The 12,818-nt window shown below is 47.5% G+C and overlaps 1 protein-coding gene across 1 annotated transcript in view; it reads right to left on the bottom strand.

The window, feature by feature from the left end:
- The window catches only part of MTMR12 (myotubularin related protein 12), a 50,276-nt gene extending 37,821 nt beyond the window's left edge, over positions 1–12,455 (bottom strand). Inside the window, exon 1 of the mRNA XM_083155091.1 lies at positions 12,286–12,455. Coding sequence (XP_083011217.1) covers positions 12,286–12,360 — 75 coding nt within the window. The 5' untranslated portion in view covers positions 12,361–12,455. The remainder of the gene's footprint in view (positions 1–12,285) is intronic.
- Between the last annotated feature and the right edge of the window lie 363 nt (positions 12,456–12,818).

Genomic DNA, 12,818 nt, shown 5'->3' with positions numbered 1-12,818 from the left:
CTCGCGATGCTTCGGGCACGGTGCCTCGCTGCGCTCGGCACACTATTTTATTCTCCCACCACGCCCTAGTGGATGGTAGGGCATGAAATACCGCCTGTCGGCACATGTCGGCTCAAAAAACAGTGAAAAACCCATGTCGAACTTATGACCAGTCGACCTTCCTCATGTCGACCTTTATGCAAATTCGACCTAAAGTCATGTCGACCTTGGCCCATGTCGACCTTCCTGCCAGTCGACCTAGTGGGGTCGACCTAATGACTGTAGACCTAAATGCAGTCTGACGAATGACCGCATCCCAATCACGGTATCCCAAAGATTCTATAGTTTCGTACATGCTATTATGGGGCTGCATGATTATGGGGTGATCAGGCGTGCTTTCATTGGCATCGCTACCACACAACGCTGGCATCGCCCCTTCGAAATCTCAACCCGACCTCAGCCTTTTTTTCCTTGTGTGAGCTCATAAATCATTCTCATGGTCTATATGCCATATACAGACCAGTTCGCTTATCACTGTGAGATATCTGCGGTATAGAGCCACATGCGTCATAGTCAGCTTGGAAACAGAACATTATTGTGACAGCTCAATGGTAAGAAAATTTTATTTGTCCAGTCAATCATTCTTCCGAGGGGATAGGGTCACTGCTGCAGGTCGACACGGTTAAGGTTGACTGGGCCGGAAGATCAACACAACCATTAGGTCGACTCGACAGTAAAAAGGTCGGCATGAGTGTTTCATCTTTTTTTTTTTTTTTTGCCGACATGTGCTGACAGGCGGTATTTCATACCCTACTATCCACTATGGCATGGTGGGAGAGTATAATAGTGTCCGTGTCGACATTCGGAACAAAAATAATTGTGAAAAACTCATGTCAACTTTTTGACTGTCAACCTAATGCTTGTGTCGACCTTCGTCCAATGCATGTCGATCTAAATAGGGTCGACATAATGACCCTTACCCCTTCGACATGTATACTGTACCGAACAAACAGGTCCTCGTTTGGAGAATATTCCCTTATGGAATGAATGTAAGGCAGGCAGATAATGAATGCACACCTACACAAACATAGCACCGAGAGGACAGGTGTAAGGGGGCTTATGGTGCAAGACACCAGCTCAGATACAAAGCTCCAACGTCACAGCGAAACGTTTCAGGTTAGTGTACAGGCCCTGTTGCGAAAGTACATGTGGATCACAGATTATCTGGGGTGCCCAGAACCTGGCAATCACTGATCTTGCTGCTTATCCCTGCCGGGAGTCTACGGCCAATTAACAGTCTTGTTTCATTTAAATTATGTTTTTGTGTGTTTTACAGCCAGGGGTAGTGCCATAAGTGCTTAAGCAATGTTTCAAAGTTAAAGCCAATGATTACCATGCTAAAAGGAGAACGGCGTAAAAATAAGCAAAGTATGCAGGTAGAGATCAGTATTCTGGGTGCATTGGTATCTAGCAGGGATGGGGAACCTTCGGCCCTCCAGCTGTTGTTGAACTACACATCCCAGCATGCCCTGCAACAGTTTTACTATGACCAAATAGCAAAACTGTAATAGGGCATGCTGGGATGTGCAGTTCAACAGCTGGCGGGCCGAAGGTTCCCCATCTCTGGTATAAAGTGTGCTATATACCTCATCAGCCCGGGATTCTGTAAAATGACAGACCTCAGTCATCTGTGGCATGAGCTCACCCACACTGCGGTGTACAGAGCTGGAGCCGCCACAGGCTGGTCTAACCACAGCTCCCAAATACACAGTACAGTCACAGCACCACAGGAGGCAACAACCACAGCAGTCACAGGATCTGCACAATATGCCGTGAAGAGGACGATGCGGAGTCACCCAATGCCAGACAAAGAGCGGCTGTTCCCAGCATTTCCTTCCAAGCAGTTTAGAATTTAGTATTTTCTATGGCACACAAGACGTTCACCATCTGTTCCCAAGCTCTCGCTCCTCGTTACACATTCACCTTTGCTTTTTCGTTGATCCCTTGGTTTCCCATGTGCCTGCATAGCGGAACAGTACTGACAGGGCATGGGCTAATGCAGCGATGTATGTAGCGGATTAGGAGTGGGACCCTACAGATGGCTGCGGGGATATTACACGGTATATATACTGTGCAATATTTGTGCGTTTCAGGAATGAATGGATTTTATGGGGCAGGACAGACCAAGGAAATAAACAGTGGTATACAAAGCATCCCACCAACACGGCCGCAGAGGTGATTTAGCACCTTCTATGCACAGGAATATTTTTTAGTATAATAATAGTGCTGCTTGCTGTGTGCATCGGGGTGATCAGTAGCAGTGGTGGGAGAAAGAAGAGGACGAGACAACAGAACAAAACAACTAAAAAGAACACTTCCGGATAAACAGGGCGACAACTACTGTAATTATACCTTATTGTGTTTACACTCAGATCACTTGGTAACCAAAACACAATGGCTGCTAACGAGGAGCAAACTGCGACTACTCTCCCAACACTCACTTTCAGCATGAACAAGTTTAGGGGCCGGGGTAGTCACAAATTAGGATCTCTGCCCTAGCTTTGGCCAAAAGGCTTGAAAAGGTCTACATCAGTTTGCCCTGCTCCAATGTACATTGATTTGCCAGGATAAGCCTCCTAAAAGCCTGGCTGTATTCTGGTTCACTTGCAAAAGCAAATTCTCTCTCTAATGGACAAAACCATGCTGCACTGCAGGGGAGGCAGATGTAACATGTGCAGAGAGTTATATTTTGGGTGGGGTTTGTACTTCAAACTGATCTCTATATTGGATTGTAACAGTAAAGCATGTACTATACACAGAAACAAAATAACTCTCCCAGATAGAACTCTATCTGCACATGTTACATCTGCCCCAACTGCAGTGCAGCATGGTTTCGTCCATTAGAGAGATCATTTGTTTTTGCAAGTGAACCAGAATCAGGCCCTTAGTGTTAATCCGGCACTAACCATTAACAGTAACTGTGTGCCCCATATGTTCCTGTCCTATTACCAGGCCCTAGATTGTTATTCAGACAATCTCTGACCTCATCTCTCTTTACACTCCTGCCTGTCGTCTTCGCTCCACGAATGCATGCCACCTCTCCTGCCCACTGATTACCTCCACCCTTCTTAAGCTGGCCATAGACTATGCTGCAATTACATGAAAAGAGCCCAAATAAACTGTAAATCGCATGAAAAACATCCAAATTGCATGTAACATGCGATCCCTGAGCACATTGCATCAGAGCCTAAAGGTGCCCATACACTAGTAAGATTTATCTTCAGATCTGGTTGGTTGGAACAAAAACATGGTTATGGATGAGTGACAGTTTGTCAGTTTTCCAAGCAAATGGTCAACTGTCATTTGCTCTCATCCATAACCAAGATTTTGTTCCAACCAGCCAGATCTGAAGCTAAATCTGCGTGTGTATGGCCACCTTAAGAGTTGCACCGGCTGCAGGAGCGATCTACAAATAGCATAGAATCCTGCTACCCCAGAAGGTCCTGAGCAGCTCAAAATGGATTGCGGGCAACTTCCCCGCTGTGAGAATTCGCCCTTGTCTATGGGGGCCTTTAACTCCAAGATTTTGCACGTGCTGCTCCTTTTCTCTGGAACTCTCTACCTCTCCCTATCAGATTCTCCACCTCACTATAAAACGTCAGATGGGCTCTCCAGACCCACTTCTTCCCCAAACCCAGCCACATCTCATCCTTACTCTCTACCCCAGGAGTAGCAAACTCCAGATCCTGAGTGATCAGTTTCCAGGTAACCTCACAGAATCATAAGTGAATTATCTCCACCTTTGGCTCTTTTAGTGTGTCGTGAGAGCACCTGTAAATCAGCTCTGTGGCCTATAGCATGTGAACTGTTCAGGACTGGAGCTGGCTACCTCTCATCTACACCATACTCTCCAACATGACCCATTCCGTTAGGTACAAAATGCTCTGTTCCTGGCTTTTCCTCTTATGGTGTGTACACACGTTATGGTGCCCATACACACTACGCTTTTTTGGTCCTATTTGATTTGATTTTGACTACAAAAAGGATGTGCCTGCACATCCTTTTTGTACTTTACTATATCGGGCTCCCGGGGACGCGCATCGCGTCGGATCTGAACGCGGCAGACACTTAACACTCCGCGATTATCGTATATGCGATGTGTTTTGTACTTAAAAAGTACAAAACGCATACGATAATCATAGCGTGTATGGGCACCTTTAGATGTGCCTTAAGATCCTATCCACGATCTGATCAGATAGGATCGTGGGTAGGATCTTAAGGCACATCCGATTTGCATCCTATCTTGACTATATAGTGCAGATCTGCACTATATAGACAAGGCAGCCAAGACTTTCTGGCTTCCGATACGTGAACGCGCATCGGGATCGGATCGGGATCGCAAGGGTTAAAACCCTTGCGATCTGCATCCGATGCCGATCCAATGTTGACTATATCGTCAACATCGGAAAGGAAATCGGACCGTGTGTACACAGCATTACTGTATGATTGCCATCAACCTGTGTACAACAAATTATCTGATGTGAAGGATGTAAAAACACATGTGATGGTAATTATACAGTAAATCCCCATTACACAGGGGATGCGGTCATTTGGTCTACTGCATTATGGTCGACAGTCATTAGGTTGAATCCATTAGGTCGACATGACTCTAGGTCGACATGGGAAAAGGTCGACATGATTCTAGTTCGAAAGGTCATTAGTTTGACAGGTCATTAGTTCGACAAGGTCATTAGTTCGACAAGGTCATTAGTCCGACAAGGTCATTAGTCCGACAAGGTCATTAGTTCGACATTGTCTATGTCGACATTCACAAGGTCGACATGGAGTTTTTCACTGTTTTTTGCGCCAACATGTGCCGACAGGCGGTATTTCATGCCCTACCATCCACTAGGGCGTGGTGGGAGAATAAAATAGTGTGCCGAGCGTAGCGAGGCACCGTGCCCGACGCATTGCGAGCGCAGCGAGCGATGCGAGGGGATGCAGTGCACTTTAAACTGTGTCCATGTCGACTGTGTTGACATTCAGGTAAAAAAACAGTGAAAAACCCCATGTCGACATAGACAATGTCGAACTAATGACCTTGTCGAACTAATGACCTGTCGAACTAATGACCTGTCGACCTAGAATCATGTCGACCTTTTCCCATGTCGACCTAGAGTCATGTCGACCTTTTAGCATGTCGACCTAATGGATTCGACCTAATGACTTTCGACCATAATGCAATAGACCAAATGATCCCAACCCTTACACAGGGTACGATTTATCTTCTATTCAATCGAAATCGAATCGCATGCCGCCATGTACACATTCCATTGAGACTATATAGTACAGTATAGGACATGCTTTGGGAACGATTGCGGCTGAAAACCATTCAATTTTGATTTGATTTTGCCTATATAAGCAAAAATCGAACGGAAAGTTAGATGATGCATAATGGTCGACATGGGGTTAGTTCAACAGGATCATTAGGTCGACAGTCAAAAGGCCGACATGGGTTTTTCACTTTTTTTGTCCCGAATGTCGACACACTATTTCCCACCACACCCTAGTGGTTGGTAGGGCATGAAATACCGCCTGTCGGCTCAAAAGAAAAGTGAAAATCCTTATGTTGAACTAATGACCCTGTTGACCTTCAGCTGTGTTGACCTAGTGACTGTATACCGTTGGAGGGTATGCTACCCCATCAGTGTCATCCTTGTGTTCAGGAGCGGCACCTCTTCCCTCATGTGCTTTTGCTACTTTTATTGGAACCATCTACTCCTCCATACTCTCTCCTACAACATCAAATCCCTCAGTATTCTGACACTCTGATACTTATATCAGCGTCATCTGCTGGTGCAGCCAAGTTTATCCTGCGCTTGTCCTCTATCGTGTTGAACTGTAACACATCCTGTTCTCGTTTTGCATATTTCTATATGTAATCGGGCGCTGCGGATCCCTTGTGGCGCAATGTAAAAGCATCATACTCCATTCTAATAATGGGTTTGTTAGAGGCCAAGTGAAATAAATGTATTTACTGAGCTCCTAGTTTATTTCTTTAACATAAATAATGTAAGCCAGTTATGGAGTTCAATACACCTACTAATAAAACACACGTGAGTCTGCTCTCCCTTCATCTAGCTCAGATCTAAGGGGATATTATACTTGCCCTCCTACATAACCACACCTGTCTCCGGTAACCTGGCAAACAGGTCTTACCAGGGTACAGAGAGAGCGGAGAAAAGTTTCACAATCATTCCAAACTTCTACAACTTTCAGTAGAACACCAGCAATTATTGTACGACCCTGTCCAGCAATTACTGTCTGACCCTGTCACCGTACACATCAGGAGTACATGGAAAACTGAAGAGCTTCCCATTGCCAGGGTTTGTATGCTCAGCAAATAACATGATGTACTGTAGTGCGCTGCTCAGCATAAGATGTACTAGTCCCAGGCTTCCGTTACACAATCACCCTGTGGTCACACTTTTCTCCAACGTGGAATTTTCTTAAATCTGTATTACCACCTAATTGCTACATGGCCCACAAGCCTGGCATGGGGCTGCCCAAAGCTCCAGTAGTCCCCTAGTGTAGGTATCTCTGTAATTGCGCCCATTTGGGCATCATGGGGGGGGGGGGACCCTGGTAATGTGGCAGGATATTATCGCATAAGAATTGGTGAAACCGATATGATAAGATCGGCTGGAATAAACGTACAATGGCAGGCCGCAACACAGACAGTAACTGTGGATGTATTTTAGAGGTAGATTTATTAAGCTCGGTGAAGTGATAAACTGTCTGGTTTTTATCACCAGCCAATTAGCTCCTACCTGTGTTACAGGTTTCGATTGAAAAATGACAGGTAGGAGTTGATTGGTTGGTGATAAAAAAAAACAGACAGTTTATCACTTCACCGGGCTAATAAATCTCCCCCTGCTGCTAGTAGTAGGTGGACTGCAGGCTTCTATAGCAACATATAGGAGTGCACTGTTCAGGCTCCCATACACTACTGCCACATCTCCAAAGGGGGGCGGGGGTTGGGGCGGGAGAGTCACAGCCAACCACCTTGATCCGCCGCCGCTCAGCTTCCCAGGCGACAGGATCGCATGCGGTACTTTGCCATGTAATGTATTGCACGTGATCCCAGTCAAGGCTCCGGCCCCGATAGATCTTTACTACAGCACTAGCGATCTAGGGGCTCCGATACGATGCGCACAGGACCGCGCATCGCACCGGAGCTTAAACGCATCCGATTTGCCAATTTTCATCCAATTTATCGGCCCGGTGCTTCGAAAGCGGATGAAATTGGACAAGTGTATGGCCTGCTTTAGTGCTCTCTCCCCTCTCGGATCTAATGAGACTGCTGGAGGAGTGCAAAGGTTGTGCAAGGCATCATTAATACCATTTCTGGGACTGGTTATTGTGTAACTGCACAAATGAAAGATTCTACAACACAAATATTTAGTAGGTCAAAGTGACAGGGAGATGGCTACAGATAAGGGTTAATAAAACTGTTCTGGAAATATCATCCGCGTATTACACACACTGACTGGTTCACCGCACACAACACCAGGCTAACATCTGGGCTCTGTGAAGAGCAGTGGTAAGGCCATTTGGGTTTCGACGGATGTGGTTCATTAGGGGTTTACATCCACCCCCAAACAAAACAAAACAAAACAAAAAAATCACGTCGAACCTATGCTGTGTCAATCATTATCACCTTTTGACTATGTCAACCAGTAGTTGTCAACCTAAGGTCAACCCACGGTCCAGATACCAACAAGCAGTTTGTGTTAAAGGAACATAATAAGCATTATGACCTCACAGCCTGAGGTTATGAGCTCTCTCACACACACACACACACACAAAATGCCCTGGTCATGAACTGAGTTTGTATTCCTCCCCCACCCCTACCTGTGCAGGTGACCTCTGGTTTTCTCCCACACTCCAAACATATACCGGTTCTCTGAAACGCTGCCTAATACCTGTGTGCTGACACAAAACACACATCATTGGGAGCGACTGCAGTCCTACCTTTTGCCTGCATTTCCTCTGGGTTTATGCAGCCCAGAACCTGTATAAATCACAGGTGTCCCAGATAAAAGGGATATTATGACAAGAGAATACCTTCAGGGGACTTGCCTTCATTGTACTAACAATCATGTACTTGCTGGCAGTTATTTTTTGGGGGGAGTAAAAGCATGGGTCATTGCACCTGTATTATTCACCAGCGTCAAACTGTAAGCTAAGGAAAAGGGGCGCGGGAGGTCGTTCTCGTATCGCTTCATTGTGACCAGTGCTGTCCATACGTTCCGCACCATTGCTCTACACTGGCAAACAAGGTTGGTCACCACACAGCATGGGCGGATCGATGAGGGGAAAAAGTAGTGTCCTATATATATATATATATAAAGTTGTCATTTCATTTTCAACCAAAAAAAACCTCTTTTTGGCTACTATAAAATCAAGCATGTTCCCACATTCAGTATTATGTGTATTGGGGCTCACCCCCGGCAAACAACCACCACTGTGGGCCCAATGTATTGAGCTTCAAAATGTGATAAAGTGGAGAGTGATAATCAACCAGCCAATCCCACCCTAACTGCCATTTTTCAAACCCAGTCTGTGACATAGCAATTAGAAGCTGATTGGCTGTTTTTTTTAGCACTTTCCATTGTATCACTTTGAGGAGATTGATACATCTGACCCTTAAAACGAAAAATAAATGAGAAAACTTGTGATCAGATTGGAAGCCGCCACTCGGGGCGTTGTGGGTTGTAACTTTTGTGCTGGTCGATCTAGTCAGCATTAGAGTCTGAGCAATGAGTGCTAACCAGTGTTTTCTTTAGCACAGATCTGAATGGGCAATGGTGACGCATAGGACCACGCACCACCATAAATACAGGGCATACACACGGGGCGATATGTGCTTAATTTCAGAGCAATCAAGACAGATATTATTAGAAATATAGGTACTTGTGTAGTTTCACGGCGCCCAATATATCAGATGCAATATCGGTCGATATATCAGATGCGATATCGGCCGATATATCGATGCGATCCGATATATCGGGCACCGTGAAACTACACAAGTACCGAAATATTATATATTTTATAGATTTTGGATCCCTGGAGAGCACATCTGGTTTGACCACCCTATACTGGTCTGAACTTTTGTTCCCAATTGTCACCATATTGGGGGCCAATCTTTCTGAAAAAAAATAAAAAATCAGCATTGGATCCCCGCTCAAACTAGTTCTGCTGATTTGCTTCCTTCGCCCCTGATGAAGTTACTTCAGTGACGAAACGCGTTGGGACAACAACATTCTATAGAAGTTCAATCATAGTTTATGAAATATCAGACATTATACTGAATGTTTTTATTAAAATTATCATTTGTTTTTAATCACTATTGTGTTACTGCAATTGTTATTAACACACTCTGAAACCCTTTTCTTTCATATCTAAAATTCCTCAGATCCCGCCTAACAGGTGTACACACACACTAGTAAGCCCCCACCAGCATGTGTTAAGAGATGTAGGTTCCAACTGGACCAACTTCTCTTCAAAAGGGCCGCACATTACTCTTAATTGATTCATTTAATCAACGGAAGAGGCAGCTATCAGCAATAACATACGGAGCAGGCCTTTTAAACAAGTGCTACAACGGATCTTAAATAAATATGACAAGCAGGGCTGTAAGTGAAGGCCCAAATGCCCGCATGTGGCCCCAGGGCCACCTGTAGCCCATAACTGACATCTTGGGTCACACAAATATACACACAGTCATTTTAAATAATAAAAAGACATTGGTTTTGTGGTTCACTGCCACATATAATAGTGTTCATTCTAGCACCCTGCATCTTTCAAACCCCATGCAGCACCTCTTCTCTGTCTGGGGTGTCACCCTCTGCTGTGCGGCTTGTAGCACAGGTCTGGTCTGCAGATCAGTGCAGAAATACAGATCCCACTGTGCTAGAACTACCACAGCAGAGCAAGACACCCGAGGCAGGCAAGAGGAACTGCCCAGAAGATGCAGGGTTCTAGAATGGCCACTATAACAATCAGATCAGGTCTCCCAATCCAGCTGTCTGGAATGCGGTGTAGTTATTACATATACACAGTAACTGGCTGGTTGCGTGACTGCTAGACACACCTCAGCAACCGCAATGTCTATGAAGACCTGAAACCCATCAGAACTCATCCCAGGGACGCTTATTAAACTTCACCCTGAAAGGAAAGACTGACGCCTGCTCCCAGGTGCATCACATCACATCTAATATACAGTATATAATAATTAATAAGGTCTTCGCTCCAACTTCATTATTACAGCACTGTTGTTTAAACTATAGTAAAGTTCTCAAGGATATAATTAAAAGCAATTACTCAGCGTTGTTTTGTCTATCTGCAGGTTACGCCACTATTCATACAACACGCAGTACGGAATTAGCACCAGGCACGTGCAGTATACATAATGTATTGTAGACGAGAGAACAGGCATTTCTGCTTTGGTGTATTACTGGCATGGAACAAGGTGGCATGAGCGGGTACATAGTGTAGATTAGCAGTTAGAAATGATTATAGATGGCACGTATCATGGAATCAGTGACGCAGTGTTATTTACTGGGAGAGACACCAGAATCAGTGATTAGCTGTGGTAGAGGACGCCAGTGATGCTCTGTATGTTATTTATATGCCTGTGATTCACAGGGCCATGAGGAGGCAGGGAGATGGCTTGGTAGTGACAGTGGATATAGATGCCAATAGGTGGCCTGTGAGTTGGGCACTGGGGCAGTGTGTTGCAGGTAAAGTGGCACTGGTCGTGGTAAAGAAAAGGTGTAAGGATGGACAATTATAGGCAGACACTGGCTACAGAGACACTGATCAGAGTTAAAAACATGACAGTAACGGGCAAGCAGTACATATAGCGGCACTGGTCAGGGGTAGTAGCACAGGGAGGAAAGTGCTAACAGGGCAGGTGGGGCACAGGGTCTGTGCACGAGTGGAGAACAAGGAGAAAAGTGCCTGCAGGGTGAGTGGGGCAGAGACTGTGGGCGCATGGAGGAGAGTGCCTGTGTGGCAAGTGGGACACAGAAGAGAACATCTGGGGGGTGAGTAAGGCACAGGGTCAGTGGGGAAAGTAGGGCAAAGGGAGGAGAATGCCTCTGGGTAAATAGGACACAGTGTTTGTGGGTGAGTAGGGCACAGTGAGGAGCGGGTCTGTGGGGTGAGTGGGGCACAGGTTCTGGGGGGTGAGTAGGGCATAGGGAGGAGAATGACAGTGGGTGAGTGGTACACAGTGTCTGTGGGTGAGTGGGCTGTGGCGTGAGTGCCTGTGGGGTGAGTGGGGCACAGGGTCCGTGGGGTGAGTGGGGCACAGGGTCCGTGGGGTGAGTGGGGCACAGGGTCCGTGGGGTGAGTGGGGCACAGGGTCCGTGGGGTGAGTGGGGCACAGGGAGGAGAGTCTGTGGGGCACAGGGTCTGTGAAGAGAGTGGGGCACAGGGTCTGTGGGGAGAGTGGGGCACAGGGTCTGTGAAGAGAGTGGGGCACAGGGTCTGTGGGGAGAGTGGGGCACAGGGTCTGTGGGGAGAGTGGGGCACAGGGTCTGTGGGGAGAGTGGGGCACAGGGTCTGTGGGGAGAGTGGGGCACAGGGTCTGTGGGGTGAGTGGGGCACAGGGTCTGTGGGGTGAGTGGGGCACAGGGTCTGTGGGGTGAGTGGGGCACAGGGTCTGTGGGGTGAGTGGGGCACAGGGTCTGTGGGGTGAGTGGGACACAGGGTCTGTGGGGTGAGTGGGACACAGGGTCTGTGGGGTGAGTGGGACACAGGGTCTGTGGGGTGAGTGGGACACAGGGTCTGTGGGGTGAGTGGGACACAGGGTCTGTGGGGTGAGTGGGACACAGGGTCTGTGGGGTGAGTGGGACACAGGGTCTGTGGGGTGAGTGGGACACAGGGTCTGTGGGGTGAGTGGGACACAGGGTCTGTGGGGTGAGTGGGACACAGGGTCTGTGGGGTGAGTGGGACACAGGGTCTGTGGGGTAAGTGGGACACAGGGTCTGTGGGGTGAGTGGGACACAGGAAGGAGAGTGCCAGTGGGTTGAGTAGGGCACAGGGAGGAGAGTGACCGTGGGGTGAGTGGGACACATGGTCTGTGAGGTGAGTGGGACACATGGTCTGTGAGGTGAGTAGGGCACAGGGAGGAGAGAATCCGTGTGGTGAGTGGGGCACAGGGAGGAGAGCGCCTGTGGGTGAGTAGAGCGCTGGCTGGCAGTGTAGCACCGGGACAGGTGACAGCCGGTCACTCACCTCCGGCGTCAGGTAGGACACAAATGACGGCTGTTTGGGGGACTTCAGCGCCCCTACCGCTCCGAGCCCCAGCATTTCCCCGGCTGCCGGCCGCTCTCCTCGGTTCGGTACTGTAGAAACTGTCAGACACCGCCCTCTCCAGCGGATACACCGGCCACCCCCACCCCCGCTCTCATTGGCTCAGGTAAACTGACAGGCCCCGCCCTCTCTAACGAGAACACTAACCGCGCCCATCTCCGATCTCATTGGCTGTCACTTAAGACATGGGGTGGTTACGAGCATGTCCAGGAAACAGCGCCTGATTGGTCTATCAACAATGTTGTTATTTTCCTCCCGTGGTTGTAAGAATGCGGCTGCTGATTGGCTGAGAGCGGGACCTGATTGTTTGAGAGCGGGACTTGATTGGCTGAGAGAGGGTCCTGATTGGCTGGCTATATGTCACTGATATTTATTTTCCGGGTTAGACATTACAATGAGTAGTCCCACATTCAGTATACTGACTCAGTACTGTGGGAATATGGGGCATGAGGACA

This window comes from Crinia signifera, chromosome 1, assembly GCF_055691185.1.
Source record: "Crinia signifera chromosome 1, ASM5569118v1, whole genome shotgun sequence".
NCBI classification, from domain to species: domain Eukaryota; kingdom Metazoa; phylum Chordata; class Amphibia; order Anura; family Myobatrachidae; genus Crinia; species Crinia signifera.
The sequence above is the reverse complement of the archived record's forward strand: the minus strand, read 5'-3'. Positions and strand labels throughout refer to the sequence as shown.